The 27,031-nt window shown below is 36.5% G+C and overlaps 4 protein-coding genes across 7 annotated transcripts; all 4 read right to left on the reverse strand.

The window, feature by feature from the left end:
- Positions 1 to 821: 821 nt before the first annotated feature.
- Positions 822 to 5,838, reverse strand: LOC111695581 (TGF-beta-activated kinase 1 and MAP3K7-binding protein 1). 2 transcript variants are annotated; one of them, XR_002763901.1, is made up of 10 exons: positions 5,710 to 5,838; positions 5,099 to 5,179; positions 4,257 to 4,399; positions 4,097 to 4,165; positions 3,630 to 3,804; positions 3,223 to 3,357; positions 2,728 to 2,955; positions 1,993 to 2,226; positions 1,159 to 1,643; positions 822 to 942 (listed from the first exon to the last, which is right to left on the reverse strand). XR_002763901.1 is itself a non-coding variant. In XM_023464950.1 (9 exons), exons 1-9 carry the CDS (start codon positions 5,820 to 5,822, stop codon positions 1,472 to 1,474), a joined length of 1,350 nt encoding a protein of 449 aa, XP_023320718.1. In that variant the 5' UTR covers positions 5,823 to 5,838; the 3' UTR covers positions 822 to 1,471. The 2 variants fall into 2 exon arrangements, 1 of the variants encoding a protein (XP_023320718.1); XM_023464950.1 differs by having other exon boundaries at positions 822 to 1,643.
- Positions 5,836 to 10,589, reverse strand: LOC111695582 (NADH dehydrogenase [ubiquinone] 1 alpha subcomplex subunit 13). Its single transcript, XM_023464951.1, has 5 exons — positions 10,358 to 10,589; positions 9,715 to 9,810; positions 9,270 to 9,355; positions 6,123 to 6,204; positions 5,836 to 5,995 (listed from the first exon to the last, which is right to left on the reverse strand). The coding sequence occupies exons 1-5, from the start codon at positions 10,466 to 10,468 to the stop codon at positions 5,885 to 5,887; spliced, it is 486 nt and encodes a 161-aa protein (XP_023320719.1). The 5' UTR covers positions 10,469 to 10,589; the 3' UTR covers positions 5,836 to 5,884.
- LOC111695580 (calcineurin-binding protein cabin-1) lies at positions 10,452 to 18,303 on the reverse strand. The gene is made up of 7 exons (XM_023464949.1): positions 18,110 to 18,303; positions 17,651 to 17,782; positions 17,338 to 17,500; positions 15,983 to 17,090; positions 11,459 to 15,761; positions 11,049 to 11,273; positions 10,452 to 10,731 (listed from the first exon to the last, which is right to left on the reverse strand). The coding sequence occupies exons 1-7, from the start codon at positions 18,173 to 18,175 to the stop codon at positions 10,672 to 10,674; spliced, it is 6,057 nt and encodes a 2,018-aa protein (XP_023320717.1). The 5' UTR covers positions 18,176 to 18,303; the 3' UTR covers positions 10,452 to 10,671.
- A 71-nt stretch (positions 18,304 to 18,374) lies between these two features.
- LOC111695585 (uncharacterized) lies at positions 18,375 to 26,995 on the reverse strand. 3 transcript variants are annotated; one of them, XM_023464954.1, is made up of 7 exons: positions 26,253 to 26,995; positions 25,043 to 26,112; positions 24,112 to 24,671; positions 23,596 to 23,757; positions 23,262 to 23,327; positions 22,300 to 23,171; positions 18,375 to 20,062 (listed from the first exon to the last, which is right to left on the reverse strand). In XM_023464954.1, exons 2-7 carry the CDS (start codon positions 25,242 to 25,244, stop codon positions 18,904 to 18,906), a joined length of 3,021 nt encoding a protein of 1,006 aa, XP_023320722.1. In that variant the 5' UTR covers positions 25,245 to 26,112; positions 26,253 to 26,995; the 3' UTR covers positions 18,375 to 18,903. The 3 variants fall into 3 exon arrangements, with proteins under 3 accessions (XP_023320722.1, XP_023320723.1, XP_023320721.1); XM_023464955.1 differs by having other exon boundaries at positions 25,043 to 25,580; positions 26,033 to 26,995; XM_023464953.1 differs by having other exon boundaries at positions 25,043 to 26,995.
- Positions 26,996 to 27,031: the final 36 nt, after the last annotated feature.

The raw sequence follows: 27,031 nt of genomic DNA on the forward strand, positions 1-27,031 counted from the left end.
GTCAAGTAAGACATTTTGTAATATCTCTTTCAATATTAATAGCAGCCGGTTCTATTTTTGAATGTAGACTCATATAATTTGTTAGGAGCAGGATATGAAGTCAGATTGTCGATATCTCTTTCCGGAGTCTTGGAACCTCTGAAAAGTGACCNATTGGGAGTATATATTTAAAAAATGGGCTATTTATGTCCAACGAGGCCGGAGATAAAAAATCGGAGCCGACGGAGGTCACTTTTCAGAGGTTCCAAGACTCCGGAAAGAGATATCGACAATCTGACTTCATATCCTGCTCCTAACAAATTATATGAGTCTACGTTCAAAAATAGAACCGGCTGCTATTAATATTGAAAGAGATATTACAAAATGTCTTACTTGACACGGGTTCTTTTCTATTTTTCTTTGTGGCCGTAAATAATCCGAGTTACTAACTCAATTATTTGATTTTAAAAGAAATTTCTGAAGTTTTATTCGAATAATTGTCTTTCTCAAATTAATCCATTTTTTTCATTGGTTCATGAACCTTGCTTTATTCTCATGGCAAAAGCGATTCTTTCTCATCTGTTATTAGAGTAAAATAAAACTTTATCAATGATACTCTTCTTCCCGCATTTTACATTCTTATCATAAGTATATTCCTAAAAGGATTTAAAAATTCTCTGATAGTCCAAACTTGCTAATTATATTTAGGCTCCTTCCCTTTCTACCCATTTATAATTTGCAAACTTAACAAACATAGACTGTTCCTTCTTCCTATGAACAACTATAAACAACTCGTCCAAGACTCAACCGGTCTAATTCTTAATTTCTCAGGAAGTTTAAAAAAACGAGAGAATTACTTCATTTATTATAATAATAGCAACTCGACTAGTTATTGGATACATTACATATAATACATAAATGTTATACAATACATATATTCTTGTACTTAAGGATGAAACTTCACTTAGAAATAGTGTCAGGATCCAATTTAATCACATTCAAGGGTTTTGATTGTCAAGTTTCTCCTCAAAAAACTAGAAATTTTGATATTCGAAAGTTTGTTCTTCATGCACTTTGCAAACCGGTTAAGTTGTAAAGCAATAATTTTTGCAAAACTTCTTGAAATCCAAAACACCCCGATTGTTTGATATGCAGATCAAATAAGATGCCCAGCACTACTTTGAACCCGTGCCTAATTATTTGTGACAGTTTTCGTAAAATAAAAATCTCATGCACGAGATACGCACAATTCAGAAAGACTTTGTCAATTATAAGCTCTTTCAGAGTATAGTTCCGAGTTCCCTGAACTGGGATATGACTTTGCGCATTTTCTGAAAGAGTTTTTTTTTTGTTGGGGGGGGGGGGCGGTTAATATTTAAGCAGCTTCGGAATGAAGGGAATGTTCGATTATTACTATTTTGGGACGCAAAAAATACTTTTGGTTTGACATAATAATTAGTCTTCTTGCATTCTGTTTCTGCCATCAGTCTTCTCACTTATCCGAAGAACCTTGAGAGAACTTCCGTTGGTTCCACAGTTGATAGAACGGAGCAAAGTCAACGTAGGGTTGTATCCGTCCGTGTTCATCTATAGGTATCTCTTTCCCTGCCAGATATACTCCACTACTCTCAGTAGTTGTACTGGATCTTGTAGGTCGGGATGGTCTAGCAGAAATAATACAAAATTAAAGGGATTGTAAACGAAATCTTAAAACTGTCCATTAATTGATGCCATGACAATTGTTAACCCTATTCCTGCTGGGGGACCCCAGCGTATCCTGGTTTTCAAGTACCCCAGCAGGGATAGGGTTAAAGCGCCATCAACAATTCACAGATTGCGGATTTTCATAGCATAAACGCACAAAAATATGGCCAAGATTTGTCTCATCAAAAATAGAATCAAGTCATCGTTACTCAGAGAATGAAGGTATTGCTGTGTAATGTGTATTTGTGATTGTATTTCTTTAATAACCGGCCAATTAAATGATTTTGTATGAACAAAATTCTGATATACCTTGCACTACTCCGGGTTAACGTTTTCTCCTCCTTCTTATCCATCAACCCTCTGGACAACCCTCTACCCGGAGTATTCCCACGAGGTTCTCGGCATCCTCCAAACTCTCTGATAAGAAGGGTGATGTCCTCTCTTGTATCTGCTCTACCTCCACTAGCCTCCAGGCGGTCATGATGTAACCGGACAACCTGGTCAACTACTGCTTGGGCTACTCCGGATAAACTTGATTCTTCTCTAAACAAAATGAAAAAAATTGAACAAACTATCAAATCCAAAATGCAATATTAAGGAAAGGTTGATTAAAATTATTTTCTCCGATTTAATGATAAATCATAACAAAACAAAAGAACTCAAAAAAAAGGTTTAAGTATTAAGATTGTTCATGGTATATCGAAGGGCCCTAGATTATTCTGCTTGTTTCCATTAGTGATCTGAAACACTCTGATATTCTTTCGAACTTAAGGTTAAATTTGGTCTTATATTTTTAACATAGTCCATTATGGTGCATCACATGATTTGAAAAAAACCAGTTTCAGTTATAGAATCAAGACAGAATCCGTACAATTGTCTATAAAGTGTGGTCCTTAGTGGAAGACCCTGTAGCTTTGTCTTGAATAAAAAAAAGAAATAATATTCCATTCGAAAAACGCAGGATATTAGAACTATGAGACTGTCTACATATATCTTAATAGTTTATCTTAACGGTTTTTATAAAATATTAACTAAATAATGTACCTGAAGTAATATCTACAAAGTTCGGCAATCTCTGAATCCGGATCTTGACATCCAGTTGCTTCAGCCACGGCGTGCCACAGAGACTTCGTATAGAGGAGGAGGAAGGAGAAGTCCTGGATAGGAATTCCTCCAAGAACTTCAGGTTCAGGTATCACAGGTTCGTCTTGACAGGAGGCAAGGAGGGTTGACTCCTTGTACCCACCTTTCACAGGATAGTTTCCCAAACACCTATCAAATCAAATCAAATCAAATCAAATCAAATCAAATCAAATCAAATCAAATCAAATCAAATCAAATCAAATCAAATACAATTAAATCTAACATAAATTTTTTTTATTCAACTGACAGTATATTGAAATTAATGAATATAGAAAAGTGTATGCGAGAGGGTTCTAGAGAAGTTGGTGAACTATCCAAACCTAGTTCAACCACTCGCTATAGTCATTAAATCCGACCTCAGAAAATTATGCAATAATACATAAGTAATTCTCCGACCTTGTGTAAGATCTCTCTCCTAGCTCTGGGTAGGAAACTCCTAGTTTGAGATCGACACCAAGATGAGATAAACGGAGAAGCTCGTCTTCGTTATATATTGTATGATCAATGGACAAGGGAAGAATCTCGCCGCTTCTGAAAAAAAGTATCATGGAGATTACTCCGGATACAAATAAAATATTATTGAAGGGATCTTTTATAATTGTATAACACGTATACTGCCAAACATATCCAGGGGCGTACACAGGAATTGATCTAGGGGGGCTAAGTTCCCGTTATCTGAAACGGAACATAATGAACCACTTCTCTAATGGGGGATTTGGGAGGGGGGGCTCAATCACAACCTCTGTTCGACGCCGCGCCCCTATGCATGTCTCAGGAAAAAAATTACAAGAGAATTCGTAAACCTGTATAAAAGGGCTCTGCAGTCTCCTATACTCGCGACAAATAACCGGTTTCCTAGTACAACCGCCAGTACACCAGCAGAGCCTGCCCGAACCCGGTCCTCCAGCTCCTCCAGCTGGGAGCTAGAGGAATACTGAGGATCACACTGCATTACCATTCTAGCAGCTAATCTGTCTCCTAGATAAATAAAAGGTTATTAGGAAACTAAACGATTACAGCTGGAATTCCCAATCCTCCTTATGATATGATAATTGATAAGATGATTCTACCAGATAAAGTGAAAATGCAACTTTTCTATTATTTCTTTTTGATGAAAATTGAAGATTGAACAATTATTTTCCACAATTTTTCTCCTTTTGATTGATTGAGATATAAATCAGAATTGGACTTTTATTTTCTGTTTTTTTTTTAACGGTCAGCTCACTACATCTTAGGCAGCAGTAAATACAGAATATATCTTAATACTGACCTATTGATTCGAAATATTCTTTATCAACACTAATGAAAGCTTGACGTAGGGTTTCTTTCACAGCCTCATCTAAAAAATATGAAATAAATAAAAGGTTTCATCTAATAACACAAAAGTATATATTTTCCAAAAAAACCCTCTTTTCTAAAACTGATCTAACCTGACTTTTCCGGGACGAGTTGACCCCAGAGCAGTTCCGCCGGTATCCGCTTCGTCACAAAATCTGCAACCTGAGCTCCGCCGAACCCATCGAATACTCCGTAAACACAGAGGTCGTAGTCTTCTACTCGAAACCGAAATGATCTAGAAGAAAATGTCAAAAAATAAACAGATGGATATATTAACAAATTTTTTACAGAGCGTCCCATATCATATTAGATTATCTCCAATCTTTAAAACCTAAATACGCACATATTATACAAAAAATCTAGCATTTTCTGCAAAAAAAAAATTTCTATTTGCCTTATCAAATTTTTCAAAATGATTAATTTTTCTTAAATTTTCTAATTTGTCCCCCAAATCGTAATTTAGACCCATTGACGCGGTCTAATTTAATGTGGGACACCCTGTATATCTATATTTGCAATAATCTCGATGGAAAATAGTTATTTTTTATTTTTAGAAATGGAGAAAAATTGAATATATTGTTTAAGAATTACTTTGATTTGCTGCTATTATTTCAGCCGATTAATGAGAAGAGGGAATGTTAAACTCAACGAGGTTATAGTGTATAGAGTGATGATGTACGCTAATCCTTAACTAATTGTATAGGCTATTAACTATACCGAGAGCGTACTGCATATTTGATTATTAAAAAGAGATTCTGGCCTAACCTATGCTATATCAATATTAGTAAACAGTTGTAAGTGTACAGTAAAGCTAACTGAGCACACAGGTAGAGAACTATCATCCCTCCTGGTTAAACTCTAACCTTTTTGGTGAATAATATCAATTTGATATTTTTTTTACAAAATGAGCAAAATATAAAAACCCCGGTCTAACCTGTCTTGAAAAGAATGAATTTGAATTCTACTTCCATCCCTCCGGTATAGCTCGTTTATAGCTGAGCCAACACCACTCTCCCTACACAAGTCAGAATCAATCAATTAATCAAATCAAACAAACACACAATCAATCAATCCCAGGCAACCACCCACCCAGACAAACAAACAAAAGATCACACAAACACTCGCTCACTCACTCACTCACTCACTCACTCACTCACTCACTCACTCACTCACTCACTCACTCACCAATCAGAATCAATCATTCAAGAGAATGTACTTGAAAAGCCATCAGAGTAATATAATAAATAATAAATAAATGGAAAGCCATGGAATTTGTGAAGAATGAAGCAGGAAATTTTTCTTAGATGGAACATAGAAAATTGGACATCAATCAATCAATCAGAGTTTTAGGGGCGCCCTGCTATATGAACTATGAACTAACTAAAGTTTGAGATATGGAATTACAGCTAGTGATAGATACAAGGTTTTCCCCTTATTTTGAGACCTTTTACCCAAAAAAATCATTTATTTTCTTCAACTCATCGGAACAACAGAGGAAATAATTGTAGAAGAAAAAATATACGAGGAATAACTCCGAAAACTAACCTGCACGTGGGAACATCATCCGTCCAGCTGGTAAGCGCCTGCTCGTACGCCTGAACATTTACATCCTTCCGACCGAACTTAAGCTCCGGCAGGTGCATACTCAAATACTCCATACTCTCATCTTTATCTGAAACAGTATACACGACTAAACTAACCTAGGAGATATAAATATATTTTAGTCCATCTTGAGCCAATTAACATGATTTCCGAACTTTCTCTTTTCAGGGTTTGAAGTGTGTGCGTAGAATTCGTTAACCTCGGGATCAAACCATTTATCTCCGGTAGTCTGAAACAACAGAGGTTGGTATGTAAACAAGTGTCAACCATTGCAAGAAATATTTCATAGAAAACTAATTTCCAAAAGTGCTATAGCGGAAAATACCGCCACCCCCACCCCTTCCTCAATATTTTACCTTGTAAATGGGGTGTCCATACCAGGTTCCAACCTCCCAACCTTCTACATCCTTCATTAACTTAGCCTCGGCATCACGGTTTCTAAGAATTTAAATTTTAAAGGGGATGGTGGAGATGTGCTTCTTGATGAGCAGGGGGGCCTTCCCTCATTTTTGGTTCCTATATTCCAATTGTTTGGCTGCACGCCTAATTATTGATTGAAATTCCTAAAATAAAATAAAATTGAATTTTAATGACCTCTAATGACCTCTAATGATTCCACAAATATAAAATATTTCAACTATGGCTTAATGCATATCAAACGAAAGCTAGAACCCAGGGAATACAGTAGCAGCAACAAATCCAGTGTTTGACCTTCTAATGACTTCTTACGACCTCTAATGACCTAAATGACCTCCTAAATGAAAACGTTTTAACTATGGCTTTATGCATATCAATTAAAAGCTAGGAACCCATGGAATACAGGAGCAGCAACAAATCCAGTGTTTGACCTTCTAATGACCTCTTACGACCTCTAATGACCTAAATGACCTCCTAAAATGAAAACGTTTTAACTATGGCTTTATGCATATCAATTAAAAGCTAGAAACCCCAGGAATACAGTAGCAGCAACGAATCCAGTGTTTGGCCTTCTAATGACCTCAAACGACTTCTAATGACCTAAAATGACCTCCAAAATAAAAATGTTTTAACTATGGCTTTAGGCATATCAAACGAAAGATAGGAACCCAGGGAATAAAGTAGCATCAATGAATCCAGTGTTTGACCATCTATTGACCTTTAACGACCTAAAATGACCTCCAAAAATAACCTATTGTCCCCCACAGTACTAGGTTACAATGGGTGTACAAAAAGATCAGGAAAGACTATGACATACAAAAACAAGGTATTCACTTCCTAAACATTCTAAAATTTTTGTATGATCCTACAGCACAGACCACACCAATTGGATCTTACAACAGCTATAGAAGCCACATAATGGAATCCATGGCAAAGAAAGGAGATGTCATACGCTGGAAACAAGAGACTATGGCAACTGCTGAAAAATTATCCCCAACCCAGGAAGATCTTATCCTTCTCAATGTCCTCACACTCATACATCCTAAGCTTTCTGCCTTTGTCTAAGAAAACTATGGACACAAAATAAGCACAGATAAAAGACTGATGGACTTCAAAACAGAATCCTAACCAAGGCAAAACAAAACATACAAGAAATTGAATCGCCACAATAATCTGCAACATTCACAGAAGAGCCTGCACGTATCTACAGGAGGACATCTTATCAACAAAACCGCTCATTCCAACCACAATCTTTTATTGGTTGTTAACAACCGAAGTCCCAAAACTTTCTTCCACAGACCTCCATGATTCAACTCCCAGCAGCCTCCTAACCCAAGATTCAACCAAGCATCAAAAGGCAATCACTTCTCCACAGCCGTTATCTTGGCCAACCAACCTGTCCATTACTAACCAACAAAGACTTGCAGATGCTGGTCATGAACAGCTGCACTGTTAAATGCTGTACAGCTTGATGAAGACACTGGAGAAGACAGCTGCTGACTATGGATAAAGAAACTGAACCTGAGGATCAGCAAGAGCAGGTTTAAATTCCATTATTTACACTCCATCATAACACTCAAAACTCTCATAATTTCGGGAATGAACCGGCCTGCTACTTCATCCAACCCATCCCTACCCAGACTCTCTCTCTTCAAGATGAAAACAAAAAAACATTGATCTTGATCTGGACTCTGGAGCCACTATTAGCTATGCAAAATTATCAACTGTTTTATCCTATGAGTTTGTTATAAAACTAAACTCCCAGTTATCTAATCTTGAAGATGGTAAAACTAAAATGCCCTCAGCAGGAGAAATTGATATCACCCTCAACAGAAATAACTGGCAGATCAGATTTCAAGCAATTGTCACAAAAGAACTCTGTAACAATTTTATCAAAGAAAATTCAATAAACCAATACTTTGGAAACAATAAACAGTAAAAAGAAGTATACAATTCCTGAAACATAAAGAAAACAGCTTATACTCACCACACAACCAAACAACATCATGCTGTCAACCTCCTGAACTATAAACTGTGCCGCCAAGGAAAGATTTGAGATGCATTTCATTAGAGATATGAATACAAGTAAAACCTTAAACCTTGATTATGAGCAACTTAGACTTGATCAATTGAAGAACAAAATACAATCTCAAAGTCAAAACAAGCACTTCTCAGCTGAAACCTGAGATGGAATTTAAAGAATTTGAGCCGCAGTTTAAATCCGCCAAAACCCGGTTTAAATTAAGCGCCGGCTTAAATCTTGAAACATTTGATACAATTTTAAGTGGAACCAACCATATTTAAGCCGCGGCTTAAATTTAAACCGCCGCTCAAATTCTTTAAATTCGGCCACTGGTGATCTTGCAATCATACCATCTCAGAATGATAAGCATTAAGCCAGGGATACCTTTCTAGTTACAGACGGTCAGGAAACCAACATACAAATGCATAAAATCATTCACTCACACAACGCTGAATTAACAAATGTGAGATCTACATCATACATAAAAGACAAAAAAAGGATTTCCATAATCAAAAATCATCCATACAACATACAGCCACCCAACAAAAACACAGTCAAAAACAGTATGAAAACCTCTGCATGGAATCCAATAAGAATCAAAGAATAGCTTATGGAAGATGATGAATATGAAAACTTTCATAAGCCAGCTGACTACAAACCTCAGCCACCCACTCAACATCCAGTTAATAACATACCTCTGCCATCAATTCAACCCCTTCAATATCCAAATACTTTAGCCACAATACCACACAAAACAAACTATCGGAATATGAAAGACTGGCTGGATAATCAGAGAAAATCAGCTGCAGCTCAGGTAAAATCAGCAGAAAAAGCAGTACCTGACAATTGATGAGAAAAAATTTGCAAAAATTCTCAAAAAATTAGGCAACTATGAAGTCCAGAAGTCCATTAAGTCTTACTAACAGTAGCAAAAAAGTAAAAGTAAAAATAAAGAGCATTTTTTTAATGAAAAAAAACGTGTAAGAATTCAAGTGATTCCAGAGTAAATATATATTCTTCATTTCAAAAATTGATTTGTATTAATGTTTAAAGTTTCCCTTACTTTCTGCATTGCTTAAGAAACTCTCTATCTCTCTCAGCAAGCATAAGAGGTGTAAGCGCAAGATCTGCACTCTTCATTTCAATTTTCTAAAACAAAAACAGTTTTAATAATATATACAAGAAAGATGAGATTGAAAAGCACAAAATCTGGGAGAACCTTGATTGCAGACGTGGGGGGATTTATTTAAACACAACGACGTTTATTTTCATAGCAAAATATTTCTTCTTTGGAGATCAAATCTTTAAATTAATAACTCTGGAAATTATGAAGATTAATTTTTAAATTAAACTTCAAAAGTAGTAGGAGGAAAAAATGGAGTTTTTTGGAAATAAGATAACTTAAAAATAGAATCAAGAAAATTTAAATTGAAAGCGAGATAATGGGATTCATATTTACTATGTTTATTTAAACAAAATTAATGTTTTTGAGACATAAAAAAACTAACCTCGGCAACAAGTTGTTTCATCCCTCTCTTGTAGGTCCAGTAACCAATACCAAGAGAGATAAAAAATCCACCGTAGATCATCGGTGCATTTAAAACCTTAAACAATGAAAATATGAAATAAAACAAAACTAAATCGCCACAAAGAAGGTATATGCAAGAGTTAAAACTCATAATTTTATTTTTGTTGAATTCAAACTGGAAATAAATCATAAATCAAGACTACAAAAAAACTTTTCCCTTCTAGACTTTTGTTCATGCCCAATACGCTAGAAATTTTGACTGAATTTAAACTCATAAAGAAATAGACGATTGCGGGAAAAATCAAATAGAAGAGGCGAATTTGTTTTTTCTTCATTTTCTAAATCCTTCTCTATTTTGCTGAATTCCAACATGTGGGGAAACATATTCTTGGGGGAATCGAGAAAGAATTTTTTGCGCCTTTTCTTTTAACAACTCCTTAAAGTTAATCTTTTGCCTTTAAAGTGGAGGAATTTTTGATGCACTTAAACTTATGGGAACACATGGTTATTGATTATTGGGGTAAAATAAAAAGAAGTTTAGGGGGAAAATATCAAAAGAGGTGAATTTTCCGTTTCAGTTTTATTTAAAGCTAAAAATTTTCTATAGATCATATTGAACTGACCGTCTTCGCAGGTATTCTCTTAAAGTTAATGGGAGCATATCCTCCCTGTGGTGGGAGGTCCTGCTTAAACACGGGAGTGCTTGACATCCTGACCTCTGAAATCAGGTACATACATAAGAGAGGTCCACAGCTTTAGAGTACACCAAGGATTCTCAGTATACAAATAGGAAAACATGCGTTTCGCAAACAGAAAATACATGATATAAATATATAAATGCAGGATAATTTATAACTGTTTTTTTTTCTGAAGATATTTATTTTGTGATCCATTGTTTTGTTGAATGATGAGGATAGTTCCAGATAAATGAAGGCCATTAGTCTATATCTATACAGATAATATCTGGTTCTGATGATGGTTTGGGAGCAGGTTTCACCTAAATATAATTCTTTATTCATAAAAAAATGTGGAGATTTAGACTTTCAAGGAATTAGAGAAATGTTAACAAAGAAATTGAGCCTTTGCTCAAATTTTCTTGTCCCTAAATATTTGCAAACTGGTGATGTCAAAATTTAATATTTCAGCAAAGATATAGGGATTTGAAAATCAGAGTTTGTAGTAAAGACTCATTTTCTTAATGGGTTAACAAAACTTTCCAATTTGACATTTTATTCCACCCCCCCCCCCCCCCCGAAACATTGTCAGATACTTTCAAAGTATTTTTTTCTTCAAAAAGTTAATGTATGAACGTACCGGTGGGGTTACTCGAACTCCAGAACCATTATTTCTGACAGGCTGGCCGTAAAGTCCAGATTTTCCTTGGACACCCCCTCCTCGCCCACCCTGAACCATCTTTCCCCCTCTACTCTGCTGGGGGTTAAATCCTCCCCTAGCTTGCTGGGGCATTGTCCGGACCTGTGTAACAGTTCCACTAGCTCTAACAGTACCTTGAGCACCAGGAATCAGGGATTTTTGAACCTACACATTATTAAAATGAGACACTAAAAAATAAGGAAGCTTTTTTTGAACAAGGCACAAAATCTAAATCAAAGAGTTACAAAATGTATTTAAACATTATTTTAGTCTCTTTACTCTCACATTTCTTTAGATCTTCAAAAATCCCCCCCCCCCCCGACATAAAATTAAGATTAAAAAATCAGTACCTGATTTCTAAATTGAGCCAGTTTACTCTTTTGAGTAGTTTTCTTAGTATAGTTCTGAGCTCTTTGAATGGTTGGATCCGGTACTCTGGGTACGGGAGAGTTGGATTTCATCATCGTCTTCCCAGTCTGGTAGACAGGACGAGGAGGGGACCCAGAGCTGGTAGTATTACTATGTTCCGGGGGACCTGGAGATTCTTTTCTTTCCACCGTTAAAGTTATACCTGAAGGTAAATTCTTGAACTTTTCTGAGATATTAGAGCTAATGGCTCCGATAGTAGATTGTGAAACAGGAGGTTTATTTGCTACCGGAGAAGAGGTTCTAGGTACGGGTAGCGGGGTTGATTTAGCTGCTGGTACAGACATTCCAGCTTGAGACTTTATTGACGCAGCATTTGTTATTGTCACGCTATTAGAGGCTAAAATATTTTTAGCTGCGCTGACCGCGTTGTTCTCTTGCTGTTTTAGCAACATCTGAAGGTTTTTCAGGTTCCTCTGCGCTTCTGTCATCTTAGGTTTAAACTGAGGTTTGACAAGGTTGACCTTGTTCATTGCTGGAGAAGTACTAGAACCAGGAGTAGGTTGCAGGATGGGTTTAGTCTTCTGAACTACAGGGACAGGGACAGGGTTTATGATTGACTTGATCCTGCTCACATAACAGTTTACAGCTGATTGAATTAATCCAATAGAAGTAGCGAATCTAGCAATCAGATTTAGTTTGGTAGTATCTATGTTTAATGATTTCAGATCAGACTGAGACATTTTCTGGAGCGCCTGAAATAAACTGTTGACGTTTCGAGGTTGATCCTCAAACTTGAGATCACTCAGGGAGGCGATATGATTGAGTGACATGTTGGGAATATTCATTAAGACCATCTCCTGAAATCTTGAAATCTTATCTAAATACTCAGTAAAGTGTTTCTGAGATTCGGGAGTTAGACTTGGTAGGTTAGAGCTAGGATTGGAAGGTTGGGTGCTGGATTGCAGAGAGGGAGTAGATTGCTTGGAGTTGTAAGTGCGAGGTTGGAACCCTGTGGTCGGAATAGTTGAAGTGCTAGCAGGGTTGGGTTTATTGGCCTGCACTCCTCCAGAACTGCTCCAGACTGTACTGGAGGTTGCATTCTTCGATCCAGACCTTTGTTTTCCCATCTCCTGATTACAAAACTTAAAAACCTCATCATTACTGATCTTATCCTTCTCACTTCGTCCCTTTATCTTTCCGTACAGTTCCTTAACAAAGGATAAAACCTCTTTATCCTTTCCTGGCCATTGTTTAACTAGCTTCTGGTAAACCCTGTATATATCCAGGAGTGAAGATATTCTCCTGGTCTCAGTTTCAGTCACAGCTTTAGTAACGATCTGCTTGATTGTGTTGATTAGATAGGTGTTGGCCATAGTACCCACCTCCAACCTGTCATTCTCATGAACAAACTTGTTCTCCTCGGTCGGAGGTTTTCGGAGTTGCAGAGCAATATCTGTCAGAGTGTTCAGATCAGGCAGGCTTCGGAGAACATCAAGGAGCAGGGTTAGAATCTTGGAGCAATGGGACGCAAAACTGCCTGGTCTATCTATCTCCGATATTGGTATTCTCCAGATATCATTAAAGATCTGATTGGGTTTTCTTCCGAAAAATAATCCTGGACAGAGTACGTTTCTCTCAGTGGCTGCGGCAAGAAGCAATTTCTGAACCCGACCCAGGTTTTTGTGCTTGGTACTGAAAAAGTAGTAGTGAGCTAGCCTGTACAGAGCTTTAAAATGGTGGAAAAAATGGAATGCAACGTCCTCGAGACCCATTAATGCCAGAGAGATCAATTTACTGACTTCACATTTAGTCTCATCGTTGGTGTATTCCACGTCATCTATCAGATTATCCATCACCTCCAATACATCCCGCATTACAGTTGTTGCAGTTTCATCAACACGTTCTACCTTATTCCCAGATTCTTCTAGATTAATTGTTACTTTCTTTCGTTTTCTGCTAAACCTGCCCAGTTTGCTCTCCTGAGCATTAGTACTGTAAACCTTGTTGAGTTGAACAGTTCTCATGATATCATACAGATCCAACCTGGTTCTAACATCCAATCCAGATTCCTTATTCTCGAATGGAACGAGATACTTGAGGATACTAGCATGCACCCTGTAGTAGATCTCCATGGTTTCTAAAGACAAGGGTTGAGGACTATTATAGTTCACTTTTTTCGGTAAAATGGATCCGTTCCTTTCCAGGCACTCCATAGAGGTGATGTAACACCTCAAGGATTTTGTGATAGGAGAGTTGGATTTCTCATTTATCTTTCCAATCATATAGTGGATTAACCAGCGTTCATCAACATCATTCTCATCTATTCCGTCCGCCTCAAATATCTCAAGGGTTTTATTATAGTTCTTCAATGCTGTCTTCAGTAGTTCATCCTTCTTTGCCTCCAGTTTATCAAACAGCTCCATGTTCATCTCTTCTGAGTTGTTCAAGGTTCGGGAAATATAGGAATGAACATTGTAAGAGAAATTTCCATATTCTATCCAAAGGTTCGAATTCTCTTCATTTAAAGTCAAACATTTCTTAAAACAAGTTTCAACTGCGTTAATAAATTCAAGCATCTTGCCTGGGATTAATTTCTTGCATGAGTTTAATCTCTGATCCATTTTACTTGCCTGAGCTAGCGCTAGAGCAGCCCAGGTATCATATCTTTTAGGATTAAAGCTTATATCTAGAGTATAGTACTCTATAGCTTTATCTAAATCATTCGTGTTCTTAAATGCATAATCAGCTAACAGATAGAATAGGTCTTTCAAATCTTTTGACAACTTCTCCACGTTCTTAATCTTCAATTTCTTTTTCTTCCCTTGAACATATTGCTTAGCTGCTTGTTTCCTCTGGTCTAAACCTAGAGCTGAGGGCAGGACAGCAACTAGACGCTTCATGAAACTATCAGTATCTGCAGAGACTGAGAGAAGTTTCACATCATCGTGCTCCGGAACCTTCTCAGGTTTCATATAGTTGTATAGTTTGCGTGCAGGCTGCCAGGTTAGACCTATCTGGGAGACGTTATGGTCCGCCAGATGTTTAACACGGGTCTTCTTACTAGGATGAGCAAATAGACAATAAATTGCTTGCTCCAGGTTGGATTTGATTTGCTCCGAGTACACAGGAAGCACTTCTCCACTGAGCAAAGGAATAAAAATGTCGACAATGTAAGTTAAAAGTCTACCATTGTTTGAAGTGCAGCAGGATTTCTGACCTAGATAATCGTGCGCAGAGCAGAGAAGGTTGAGAGAACCGGGCATAGTAAACCTGATCTTCTCTTCTAAACATTCTTCCCCCCATACAATCAATTTATAGAGAAGAATCCATGGAAGAGTCAAATCATAACTTTGCTCCGAACTTGGAGTATCCTCAATTTGTATTGTGAGGATTTGAATTAAAATCATCGCAAGCTTTGACGCGGTATCGAAGCTGAAATCCTCGAAACTTTGATCAGCAGTGTTGCTGATACAGCACTCGATTGTTTTCAGATAGGATTCTACAATAGTCCAGTCCTCAGGGGTTAGTTTTCTCTCCTCCTCAGACTCCTCGTCCACGATTAGGTGGCACCAGGTAGAACTTAGAGCTATAGTAGTCCACTTCAAACATTTCACGTACATACCTTCATGGAATAAACTTTCTACAAGGATATCAATCTGGGTTTCCTTGTCTGGAACCCTCGAGGTCTCCTTACTAGGAGTAAAGCAGGTCGACTCCAAGGTTCCAAGGAGAAGCGTAACTATTTCCGAATATCTCTTGGTTTCATAATACTGGTTGAGCTCCTCTAGCTCCTTGTTTCTGTTAATACCTCCAGAGTATTCCTCTAGATACTTCCTACTCGCGATCTGATATTGAGGTAAGGAATTACAGATAACCATCCCGGGATTCTCGTCAAATATACGGGTCAGTTCTGCGCTCTCATACAATATTTCATTCTCGTTATTCACAAGGAAAAAATAGTAAAACCGGAGAGAATGAATCCTAAGATGAAGATCAACAGGAAGAGCAGGGAGAATATAATATAGTTCTTCTAGATCTTCATGAAGCCGGGCGGAGAGATGAGGAGGAATTCGTTCCCTTTCTTCATCCTCGTCCTCCTCATCCTCCAACAAACATCCGACAATACACTCACAACCCAGGATATAATATCGGAGAAACTCTTGAGTTAGTTTCTCCTCCGGGTTCTCTACAGACAGTGGTGTTCCAAGATGAGATCTCCAGGATTCATATATTTTCCCGTAGAATTTAACCAAACCTTGGGGCCAGACCAGCCGGGCATCCAGCCTAGAAATTATTTAGTTATTATGATATTCCCTCCTATTGGAATATGAAATCTAATGGCTTAAGTATAAAGTAAGCCATTTTGTAATATTAATATTAAATAAAATCTTAAATTATGTAAATTAATAACAGTTTTTAGCTTATTAGAAAAGGTTTACATTCAAAGGCTCACTTATCGTCAGATATTCTTAGTTTATGTAGACGATTCTAGAGAAATATTTTACCTGAATAATAAATCTAGAAAAGATCGCATGAGATGCCAGATAGGTTTACCAGAATTATCTTGTAGGAATTTATTAACTTCCTGCGCCTCCTGCTCAGGACTAAACCATTTGTTTTTTACTTTCTCGTCCGTAAACAAGGACTTAGAGGCAGGTTCAGCAGAGTTAGAACTCCGGGTACTCTTTACAACTGATTTAGATTCCTTTGCAAGTTTTAGGTTCGGAGGGAGGAAACTCTTTAATAGTTCTCTAGGAGTTTGAATATTGATCTGATCATTAGATGCATCCGAACAATTTATGCTTTCCATAAGACGAGATTTTCGAGAACTTCGTCGTTTCTCGATCAACTCATCAGGAATTTCATCGAAAGGATTCGGTTTTCTTTGAACCCGAGGCTTGGCTTCTATTACTACACTCTTCTTCTTGGTTCCTTTCGACTCCATCACGGTTTCCAGTATTTCGTTAATAATCTGACCTGATATCTTCTCTGGTATAGTCTTAGGTTCAACACCAAACATATTACAGAGAAGTTCGTCCAGAAGATCTTCAATAAAAGCTTGTACTTCTTCCTCCTCCTCGATAATATCGATTATCTCATCAACAAGGTTCTGTAATGAGACCTTCAGTCTGGATTCCTCCTCATTCTTCTTGTATTCATCCAACCTGTCCACAGCGCACGCGGTTTCTATAGGGTTCAAGCAGGTACCCTTCTCATCACATCGTTCATTCAGGTAGAATATATTTTCAGCTAAACTTTCCAGGGTTAGCTCCTCCAGATTAAACTCAATGGGTTCACGAACGGGTTCTGTTTTTATCTCGGAGCGGAAGGTTTCTATCTCCGTCGGGATCGGAACAAAGTCCTTGTCATCGTACACATCCTGGAGAAACGGCATTTCCTTGTAAACCTTACTCTTGAATAAGATAACCTTTCCGGAGCCAGGTTCTCTCTCCTCCGCCAGATGACAGTATCCAAGACAAGCAAGGAAATCTCCCAACTTAAAGGTGACCGTGATAAGGTTTTCAATTGACGGCCAATGGTTTGGGTTACATTTTAATCCCTGCTCCAAAGCTGATCTGCACATATACAGGTTGTTCAGTTTTACAGCAGTTCCTGAAAAAAATAACTTGATTAAACAACATTTTTACAGAATTGACATCAAATGCGAGAATAAAACAAAGTTTGTCTGAATATTTAAAATTAATACGCAAATACAGAAATACTGCGCTTGATCAATAAATCCTTAAAATAATTAATAAGATCAAAAAGATTTTGATAATTCTTTATTTATTTTTTCTTTTGTTTTCCTTGAAAAAGGTCAATTTAAAGATGGGTGAGTAACTGGTAAAATTATCCCCACCTGCAATTTTAAACCAGAGTGTAATATCTCCACCATCCATCTCTGCCGCAGTTAAGAGTTCATCCTGAGCCTCCTGAATATTTCCCTCCTGTAGGAGACATTCTCCTAGATTCTTGTGCACATTGTATCTTAAACTACAGGCAAGTGCGTCCTCTTTTCCGTCCTACAACAAGAAATATATAATAAGAGGTCATTACGAAATGATAACCGAGCCTGCATATAACTAAAAACCTCAGGTTGTTTTTCAATTGGGGAAAATAGTTTAATCCTTCATGTTTTCTCTTTTCTTAAGGTCTGATTTTCTCCGGTATACCTGAAAGACAGGGGAGCTGATTATCTCGGATAAGTTTGCTTTTGCAACTCTTATATTCCCCGCCGCTATACTCTTGAGAGCTGCAGTATACAGATTCAGTAGGTTTGCCTCCTGAGCCTCCTTTGTCTCGACCTGCAAAATTATAGAATTTAAATTTCAGATTTATTCACTGCAAAAACAAGTCTCAAGATTTTCCATTTAAAACAATTATTATTATAATAAAACAAGATATATTAACACCAAACTGCCACAGGCTTTAAGCAATGAAATTAAAACAATGCTGATAAATTTTTCAGCGAAAATATTCTGCTATTTACGTAACTATCATATTCCTTAACGAGAAGGTGTGATAAAAATGAAAAACTCATCACTCCAGGACTTAAAAACTAATATTATCATAATCAACAGGCCAACAAGTTTAAGTAACTGATTAATAAATTTTAGATGGTAATATATTACATGATGGGTTTCTCCATCAGAGTCCAGGGAGGAACCGGACTCATTGAGAGCACAGATACGGAGCATAATGGATCAAAAATACATTCTTCTAAAAAATACATTAACATTAAACATTGAACAAATAAATTATGAGCAATCATTGAAGAATAGGATATTTGACAGTACTATATCTTTATAATAAAACAAGACATTCATATATACGTTCCCTCTGGCCGGCAAAACGGCTGGACCGAATGGGCTGGAATATTTTATGGACACTCATGGGTAGCCTGGGAAGGGGGGGGGACAAAAAATTCGAATTTTTTTCTTCGACCGGCAACGCCAGGCCCTTCAGCTAGTATACCCAGGGAACATTTTAAACGACTATTTGTGTCGATGGCGAAGATGGCGGGTAAATATTTCTGGACTTTATGTACTCGCCATCGGTTTGTCAGAGATAACATGTTCGCAGGGATGTATATGATCTTATTCACAATCAAAATACAAATTGTTCATTCAAAGAAGTTGTTTTAAAATAAAATTAGAAAACACTGACTTATTTGGGTTCAAAAAATTAGATTGCTGCAATTTTTGAGGAAGGCTTAGAAGAACAAATATGAAATATTTCTGTAGAAGTTGGGGAAAATGGAAGCAGCTGTGCACTGGCCGCGGCAAAACTTGGCTTATTTTCAACAAAGACGACTAATACAAGAGATCAAAAGAAGCCGTCGGCCACATAAGTAATTAATATGTTAACGTGTTTTACTACCAACTTAATCTACGAATGAAGTTTTTTTAATAGCTCTGACGTTCTATCAGTTCTTGAACGCCACTCCCTTCTTGATCAGATAACCAGCTAGGTCTGCAACCTTCTGACGAGACTCAAACGCATCGACTTTAACATCCCGCATACATTTTATATCCCCAGAGTAGATACCAGGTTCCAGTTCATCCTTGATATCAACGGACACCTTGATATGAGGACGGAAAAGGATTTCGTTTAGTTGATTTGTTGCAGTTCTTGTCCAAGTACCGTTAGAAGTTCCAGCAGGAATAATTCTCAGTAGCTTGACTGCGAATGTTTGTCGTGGTAGGAGAGCCAAAGATCTTGGTAATCTTTTCACATTTCCTCCTGGTATAGTGACAGTGTGACCTGTATCTACGGAGAAAACAAGGACGGATTGAGTTTTTATCTCAAGGATACAACAACGGTACCAACGATCATCTATCTCTTTAATCCGACCTAAACAAAAGTTTCCAATAGCAATTATAGATTCATCTGGGGCACTGCTTGCAGCGTAGGATTGTATTTCCAGATCCATGGATAGAAACATATCCTTCCTGTCATCATCTACTAACCAGATCCTGTCCGGACTCTCAGCCAGGGTTGCAGTTACAGATAGAGTTCCGGACTTTGCTGCAATTGCTATGTTGTCAATTTTCTCTTCTTCCACTGACAAAACTTCATGCTTAGGACTAGGTTTAATCTGATCCTTATCAGGGTCAACCTTTATATCAGTAAGGTGTACAGTCTCCTCTTTATTTCCCTTCCTAGGAGAAGTTGGTTGAGCCCTATCTCCATACCTTTTAACCATCATTTTACTAGAGTTTGTGGAGGCGCTAGCCAGGAGTAGAACCTCATCTCTTATACTCTTCTTTCGAAAACTAACCACGGAGCAGGATGGGGTGTACCATTTAACAGACTTAACCTCGCCAAAGGTTGAAAAGAACTTTCGAACCTCGGCCTCTGAACCTCCGTCAGTAACATAAATGCTGAGATTATAATGCTCGTTAGGAAATATTTCAGTCCTTTTCAACTCTAATATACTTCCCCCGAATCTTCTCTGCTTGTTAGAAACACACTTCTCTAGTGAAGTTTTGTCCTTAAAATCCATCCAGATCGATCCATTCAATACACGAACATGCAGAATGGGACCGAACATTCTTTCTCCCCAACTCTGCAAATCAGAAATCCTAAAAGAAGAATTGAGTTCAGTAATTTTGTGACAAAAGTAAATACAAACTATAAATATTTTTCCTTTAATTTTTCTTTTTGTCCATCTGAGTAGATTTAAACTGAAACTCATAATTATTCCCGCCGTTTACCTGCGCTTGGTCTTAAATAAGGATTTTAGCTGAAGTGCCCGGCGTTACCCTTTATTTTAAAAATTCCATATTTCTTTTGCCCATGTCACCAAGACCCCTTCGGGGTCCCCGGGGTACCAATGGGTTCCCTCAAAAAATGTCAGAAATTTGATTCAGCCGTTTGGCCAGCTAAAACGAACATATAAATGAGCGAAGAGTTTTAATGTATGTATGGATAGTAATCTAAATAAAAAAAAACGTTTTTGGATGCAGGATTACCAAAATATTCATTAAATATTACATTTATGGTTAGAATCCTGATTATTATTAAGATCATTGTGAATAAACCTTTAATTATAGAAATCGGCAAAACAATTGCATTAAATAATCTATTTAAAATAAAAAGCCAATTTTGTGACATGTTAGATGGATTTGTATCAAGAATCCGAATAAAAATTGTCCAGGCAGGATTCAAGAGAATCAGGCAGCTATGGAAGTGTGCATTATTTTTTAAGACCGGGTCGACTTTGAGGTGTCACAATGCCTCAGCGTTTGGGGTTACCTTAATAAATCACTTATGCATGTTTTTAACCCTAGACATGTACATTTTAGGACTTATTTCTAGCATCAGTTTAAATAAAAGTAATAATTGACCAAATGTGGATAGATTTGTATGTGAGTGTGCATACTTTAGATCAGTGTGGACCACGGAGTACAAATCCCCAGAATAGAATCCGAAAAAAAGGAATCAGTCTTTGCCACAAACTCAAAAATCTCTACATCTATGTAACCAGATGCTGTAAACCTTGGATATTACAAACTTACATAATTTTGTCTCTCAGAGTTCATAGTTTAAAATATCTTAGATCTATGACATAGAGAAAGAATAGGAAGAGTTAAAGTTTAACTCATAATCCCCTCAGATGTACAAAACGGACCACCCTATTAACTAGTTAATAGGGTGGTCGATTGTGTACATCACGATATGTTTACGTATTTAACACAACGCACTTGTATATATATTTCTGAGGGGGGGGGGGTTAAATGTAGATAATTGAATATCAGTATTATAGATAGGTAAGATAGACACTTAATATGGAGTTTAAACATAGAATTGTACATTGTGTCCCAAAAGACGAATTCAGTGACGAATTCGAAATCGTCTTTTTTAAAAATTAGCGTTGTGTTACCTGATTTCAAAGGTTAAAATAAAGTTACGTCTTTCATGTATAAATAGTATAAGAGTTGAATGCTTCGTTGTATGATGTTCTGTAACAGTTCTGTAAGATAAAAAGTTCTAAGAGAAACTGCTGCACTGCATTTGTATCCACGAATTTTTGTTATGTTTTTGTGTACAACATATTATGCAATAAAAACATAAACAAAAAAATCTTAACTCTAGCAGACGGATCATTGTTTTCTTAGTGGGCATTACAACACTAAATAAAAAAAGACTATATTTAAATCGTCACTGAATTCCCATGTTTATTGGGACACCCTGTATACTGCAGTACATATTATTTGATTTATTTAAAATTTAAAAGTTGATCAAGTCCATAAAACCCTTGAGAAATAAGATCACTCTGTATACAATTGTACAGTATTAGATTCGTAAACACATCACGATGTACACGTACAATCGACCACCATATTAACTTTGCACTTACATGTGTGTACATCTGAGGGGATTATGATATAAGCTTTAACTCTTCCTATTCTTTCTCTATCATCATGACATAAGCTGTTGCAAAGATATAGGGATTTGAAAAAAATCTGAGTTTATGACAAACACTCAATTCTTTCCTTATCCTTTCTTTAAGACTGTGTTTGTATATGCTGGAGGAAAACATTTCAAAATTCAAGAAGTTTGAAATACAGACCTTACAAATCTTAAAGAATTATCAATTAAAGAAATGACAAAGATATTGAGTTTTTGCTAAAAACTCAAATTTTCTTATCTCTATATCTTTGCAACCTGGTGGTGTAAACCTCTGAAAATATAAACTTAGATTATTTGATCTGACAGAATTTAAAATTTATATATGAAAATGTTTACGACATCGGGTTGTGAAAATATAGGGATTAACAAGTAAAGTTTGAGGCAAAAACTCATTTCCTTAGTTTACCTGACTAATATCTTGGGAGCTGACAGATATGCTCTGTAGACAATAATATTCATTTCTGAATCTTCCGCTATTGCTTGAGGGGTAGATTCCTCCGGCTCAGGGCTTTTATTCAAACGCTGGAAAATATTGGTGCAGGTGGAACTCTTGACGCTAATATCTTTATTATTAGTAATATTTTTTGATGTTAGATCTGGGTTGGAGGGTTTCCTTTCCAATGATGAAATTTCATCTCCGTTCGTATCGGAGACCTTATCTTGGCTCATTTTCAAAGCGGAGGCAAATTTCTTGCTCTGAATCCCAGAAGAAACAGAAGATTTGTTTCCGTTTACATTGCCGATCAAGATCTTACTTCTTTCTATCTCTGAGTTTGACTTATCCCTAAAGTCCACTTCTGAGACCAAGATTTTACCCCTCATTACTTCTGAGACCAAGTCTTTACCCCTCTTCATAACTGAGACCAAGTCCTTATTCCTGCTTGCTTCTGAGACTAAGTCTTTTTCCCTGTTAACTTCTGGGACCGAGTCTGTTTCCTTCTTCATTTCTGAGATCAAGTCATTATTCCTGTTCTCGTCGTTCTCGTCTTTTCTTTGTGTTTTTAATGGATTAAAAAGGTGGCCTTGGGAACTATCATGATCGTCAGACCTATTTCTTTCTTCAAAACAATCATGATCGCCTGCAGAACCATTTTGATTTTCTGAACCATTTTGATCACAAGAACCGTGTAGATCTCCAGTATCATCCTTGACATTGGGTCGAAAAATATCCTGATCTCCAGAACCATCCTTATCTCTTAACCCGACTTTTATTTCCATCTTGTGTTCTCTTAGATTTCCATGAGTTTCCTCGATAAGAACTGGGTTTCCTCCAACATTCTACATAACATTAAAAATAAACATTTTTTAGTGTTTGATTTCATTTTCGGATTTCAATGGGGTGTAGAGTTCGAATTAAATAAATCCTACCGTGTAGAAAAGATAATTAGAATCCGACTGAGCCTGTATAAAACTTACAGATCTAATAATCTCAGCCTAAAATAAAAACAATAAATTAACTTGGACTTCATTCTTAATTAATATAATAAATTAATTGGGACTCATAAAACTGTGGCATAGGGAGAGGACGGTTGGACTCAATTTATGGTTTTTAATACATGTTCTATGACATTTTTACAATGGCCTATTGCCCTCAATGAGTTGATTTTCAAGATATGGTTTTTTTACCCATAAGAAATAAGAATGTCGACTTCTCATTTCACAGTTTTGAGGGTCATGCTGAACAAGTTTATGCCTTGCATACCTGTCCTAGGATATACGGAGGAAGCTGAACCGTAAACCAGAGTCTAGGAAAGTTTAGATACTCGTACATATTTTGACAATTCCACCAGGATACAATATCTAGGTTTCCAAAGTCAAGGAACTCGACAACAAGATCAAGTTCAGGTCCCAGTATACGTTTAACCTGGAGATTAGGAACCTTACCTGATAAATACTTTGACCAAAAAAAATAACAGTCCTTACTTATAAACAATTTTTGCAGCTTGACCTTTTAAAAAAAAGTTAAATTATGTCTTTTATTTAGATGAAGGGAAATCCTACTAATGCCAAGACTTGAATCAATGAGTGCCATTACGATTCACATAACTATCCTTGAAACATTTCTTTGATAAGGAATCGTTAACAAACTGAAGGGTAAAAATCTCGGCCCTTTCATTGACCGTCTGTCCTGTAAAAATTATGAATAGTCGTTAGAAAATTAAACAGTAAATGGCATTCTTAAATAAACAAAAAATTTAAAGGTAAAGGGTCCAGTTTCCTTAGCTCTGAGTAGGTTTCCGTCCAGGGGAGCAATTATAAGAGAACCTGGAGAGACGGGTCCAGGAGGAGAATATGGACTTTTTGAGTAGAGAACATCGAGATCCATCTCTCCATCCAACTTTTCCACAACATGGACATTCACAAACTCTTCCGAATCCTCCTGTTCCTCCAGGTACACGGAGTAAATCTTATCCTTGTTCAGTCTCTTCAGTGTTAACAATCCAACACTTACAGACTCAGGGTCATTAATAAACTTCATTAAATCGTGAAAATTTACTTCTCTCTTCTCGCCAGTATTCTCCGGACCCAACATAAATAGGTTTACTAAAGCCACTCCTCCAGAGTGATTTGAAACTATCTGAATTTTCCAATCAAACTCTTTTCTTTCAATCAGTCGTCTCCAATCCTCATCTTTAATCCTTAGCTCTGTAAAGATCCTACACATCAGTATCCGTGGAGGAATACGATTGATCAAAGAATTCGAGACAAAAACTTGATCAATTCCAACCTCAATATTTGTACTGTGATCGATTAGCGTGCATTGAATAATACCATCGTCTGAAAAAAAAACAAATTCTCAAAAATAAAATTTTTTGTTATATGTATTTTATTAGAATCTATGTAAGAATATCCTTTGTTTCCATGCATTTTCCACTGTAAGAGGACTTTTTTCCCGGAGACTTTTTTGGTGTAAAATCATACTGAAACCAGGAAAAAGTCCTAAAAAATAGTCTCAAAATGGACTTTATTAAGTACTTTTGTTCCTCAGGACTTTTTTATTGCCAAAACTTAAAACTTTATTTCAGAAAACTCTTTTTCAGAAATTTTTTTTTTGCGGTTAACATTTTATTTTATCCATCTTTACTCTTCCAATCAGATAAATCTAACCCCCCCCCCGCTTTGGAAGCATCAACTAAAAAATATATTACCTGCAACAGAAATAATCTTTGCTCTATGAAAACTATCCAATGCCTCGAGTATGACCAGATCATCTGGCTGAACCTTCTCCACCTTGTTCTTCGGTAGTGCTTCCAGCTGAGCCTGGATACCAGACATGAAACTGGTTGTGAGGATCTTTACTTCAAATTTATCAGGATCTCCGGATAATATCTTTACATTGTACATCTCCATATTTATCTACAACAAAAACCCTCCTTATCAGACTTGCTAACAAAACATCATTTATTTTCCACCAAATTCAGCGAAAAAGCCAAGAAAATTCTTGTTTTTATTTATTTTTTAAAGATAAATATTTTAAACCATCATAAACATGACGTGGCTCTAAATCGTGAATAATGTTAAGTACTAAAAAAAGGATTTAAATAATGCTTAAGAGAAAAAAAAGGTTTGGTCGGACGAAATAATGGTGAAATGTGACGTAATTTGTGGTTGGACGAAAAAAAGGTGTGGTGTGCCTTCCCTCCCTCTCACTTCAATACATTCAATGGTGTCATGCAAAATCTTGCCCTTGAGATAATTTTAACATGAACCTGTAAAAAACCATCATTATCTTTTAAAATGAATGAGTGTAATTATCGCATTGAAAATTTAATAATGGCCAAAAGAAATTATTAACTATGTATTGTACATGTTGGTCTACAGAGGACTAATTTCAAAATTTTAAGCTGTTATTTTTTAAATTTAAGTCTTGACCAAATTCATTTTGATGTGTTTCACACGTCCAAACAAAACGTTAAGTTGAATAATGTTCAGAAGCAGAAAACATTTAATCACAATTAGTTATTCCTAGCCGCAACGTCAGACCAAGGAATTGTCATAACCTACTCGAACTCTAAATAATTATTTTCAAAGAATTTAATTAGTCCCTTTTATGCTCAGCCTAGATATTGTTCCATAAAACAGTTACTCAAGTCTTGCCTTCCACAAGCCTGTTAAAATTATCCCCATAGTATGCCTACATTTTAACTTCATTTCCCAAGAAACGGCAAATTAACAGAATTTCTCTCTCCTAAATTCAATTGAATTTTCGTTACTATTTCTTTTGGATTTCGGAAAAGCAAAAAACGTCATTTGGCACAACGTTTTTATATGCCATGAATAAATGAAATATGTAAGATATGGTTCTACCAAAGCTTATACATTTTTCAACTATTTAGAAAGGAATTATGTAAATAAAACCTGTACTGCAGTCAATGGAAAGTTTAAAACCAACTCGTCACTTGTGAGTAAATTAACATATAATACAAGGTAGAAACGTAGGCGCAGAATTTAACGCACATCCCGTAAATTCTAGTACAATTTTTCCATGAGGGAGGGAAGGCACACCACAACTTTTTTCGTCCGACCACAAATAACGTTGAAAACTTTACTTTTCGACATAGCGCTCACCATCGTTTCTTCCGACCACACATTTTTCTCGTCCGACATTTGTTTCTTTCAGTAATAGAACATAGGTTTTTAGTTGTAAATCCTAAAAATCCCACCTCACTATGAGTTGCAATTTATAAGTAAAATAAAAAAACATCATTTCCGGACGAAAAATAGGTAAAGCACACATATTTTCCGTTCTTTGAAAAATTGGGCTTAACTATAGTTTTATTTTTCAAACAAAATCAAACTATATGACGAGTAACATAACGTTTTAAGGCATAGCAAGTTTTAAGAAGAAAAAAAACAGAATCAACACCTGGTCGGACAAAGGGTGTAGTATGAAGTAACGTTATTTGTGGCACGGACGAGAAAATGGTGTGGTGTGCCTTCCCTCGCTAATCCCATGAAGACATAATAACATGAAGCTAAGGTACAGAAAACAAACTTTAATAGTTTAATTAATATTATAATTGAAAGATATATTTAAGAAGAAAAGTTTCATAGTTCAAGATTTGAACCAAATATTCAATATTTATATAAAAAAGACTAAAGCTTTAGACTAAGAATAATTTGTACATTAGTTTTCA

Source organism: Eurytemora carolleeae, unplaced genomic scaffold (genome assembly GCF_000591075.1).
Source record: "Eurytemora carolleeae unplaced genomic scaffold, Eaff_2.0 scaffold231, whole genome shotgun sequence".
Taxonomy (NCBI): domain Eukaryota; kingdom Metazoa; phylum Arthropoda; class Copepoda; order Calanoida; family Temoridae; genus Eurytemora; species Eurytemora carolleeae.

Excerpts from the sequence above, each read along its gene's own strand:
- LOC111695581 (XM_023464950.1), bottom strand. The coding sequence starts at position 5,822 with ATGGAGTATTTGAGTATGCACCTGCCGGAGCTTAAGTTCGGTCGGAAG. Across the intron at positions 5,180-5,709 it reads GATGATGTTCCCACGTGCAG|GGAGAGTGGTGTTGGCTCAG; the intron begins GTTAGTTTTCGG and ends TGACTTGTGTAG. Across the intron at positions 2,956-3,222 it reads GGAGAGAGATCTTACACAAG|GTGTTTGGGAAACTATCCTG; the intron begins GTCGGAGAATTA and ends TTGATTTGATAG.
- LOC111695582 (XM_023464951.1), bottom strand. The coding sequence starts at position 10,468 with ATGTACCTGATTTCAGAGGTCAGGATGTCAAGCACTCCCGTGTTTAAG. Across the intron at positions 9,811-10,357 it reads AGAGAATACCTGCGAAGACG|GTTTTAAATGCACCGATGAT; the intron begins GTCAGTTCAATA and ends TCATTGTTTAAG. Across the intron at positions 5,996-6,122 it reads ATGGACACCCCATTTACAAG|ACTACCGGAGATAAATGGTT; the intron begins GTAAAATATTGA and ends CTGTTGTTTCAG.
- LOC111695580 (XM_023464949.1), bottom strand. The coding sequence starts at position 18,175 with ATGCTCCGTATCTGTGCTCTCAATGAGTCCGGTTCCTCCCTGGACTCT. Across the intron at positions 17,783-18,109 it reads CTGATGGAGAAACCCATCAT|GTCGAGACAAAGGAGGCTCA; the intron begins GTAATATATTAC and ends ATAATTTTGCAG. Across the intron at positions 15,762-15,982 it reads TTTCTAGATTTATTATTCAG|GCTGGATGCCCGGCTGGTCT; the intron begins GTAAAATATTTC and ends AATAATTTCTAG.
- LOC111695585 (XM_023464954.1), bottom strand. The coding sequence starts at position 25,244 with ATGGAGATGTACAATGTAAAGATATTATCCGGAGATCCTGATAAATTT. Across the intron at positions 23,172-23,261 it reads CTAATTATCTTTTCTACACG|AATGTTGGAGGAAACCCAGT; the intron begins GTAGGATTTATT and ends AATGTTATGTAG. Across the intron at positions 20,063-22,299 it reads GCTCCCAAGATATTAGTCAG|GATTTCTGATTTGCAGAGTT; the intron begins GTAAACTAAGGA and ends TTCTTCTTTTAG.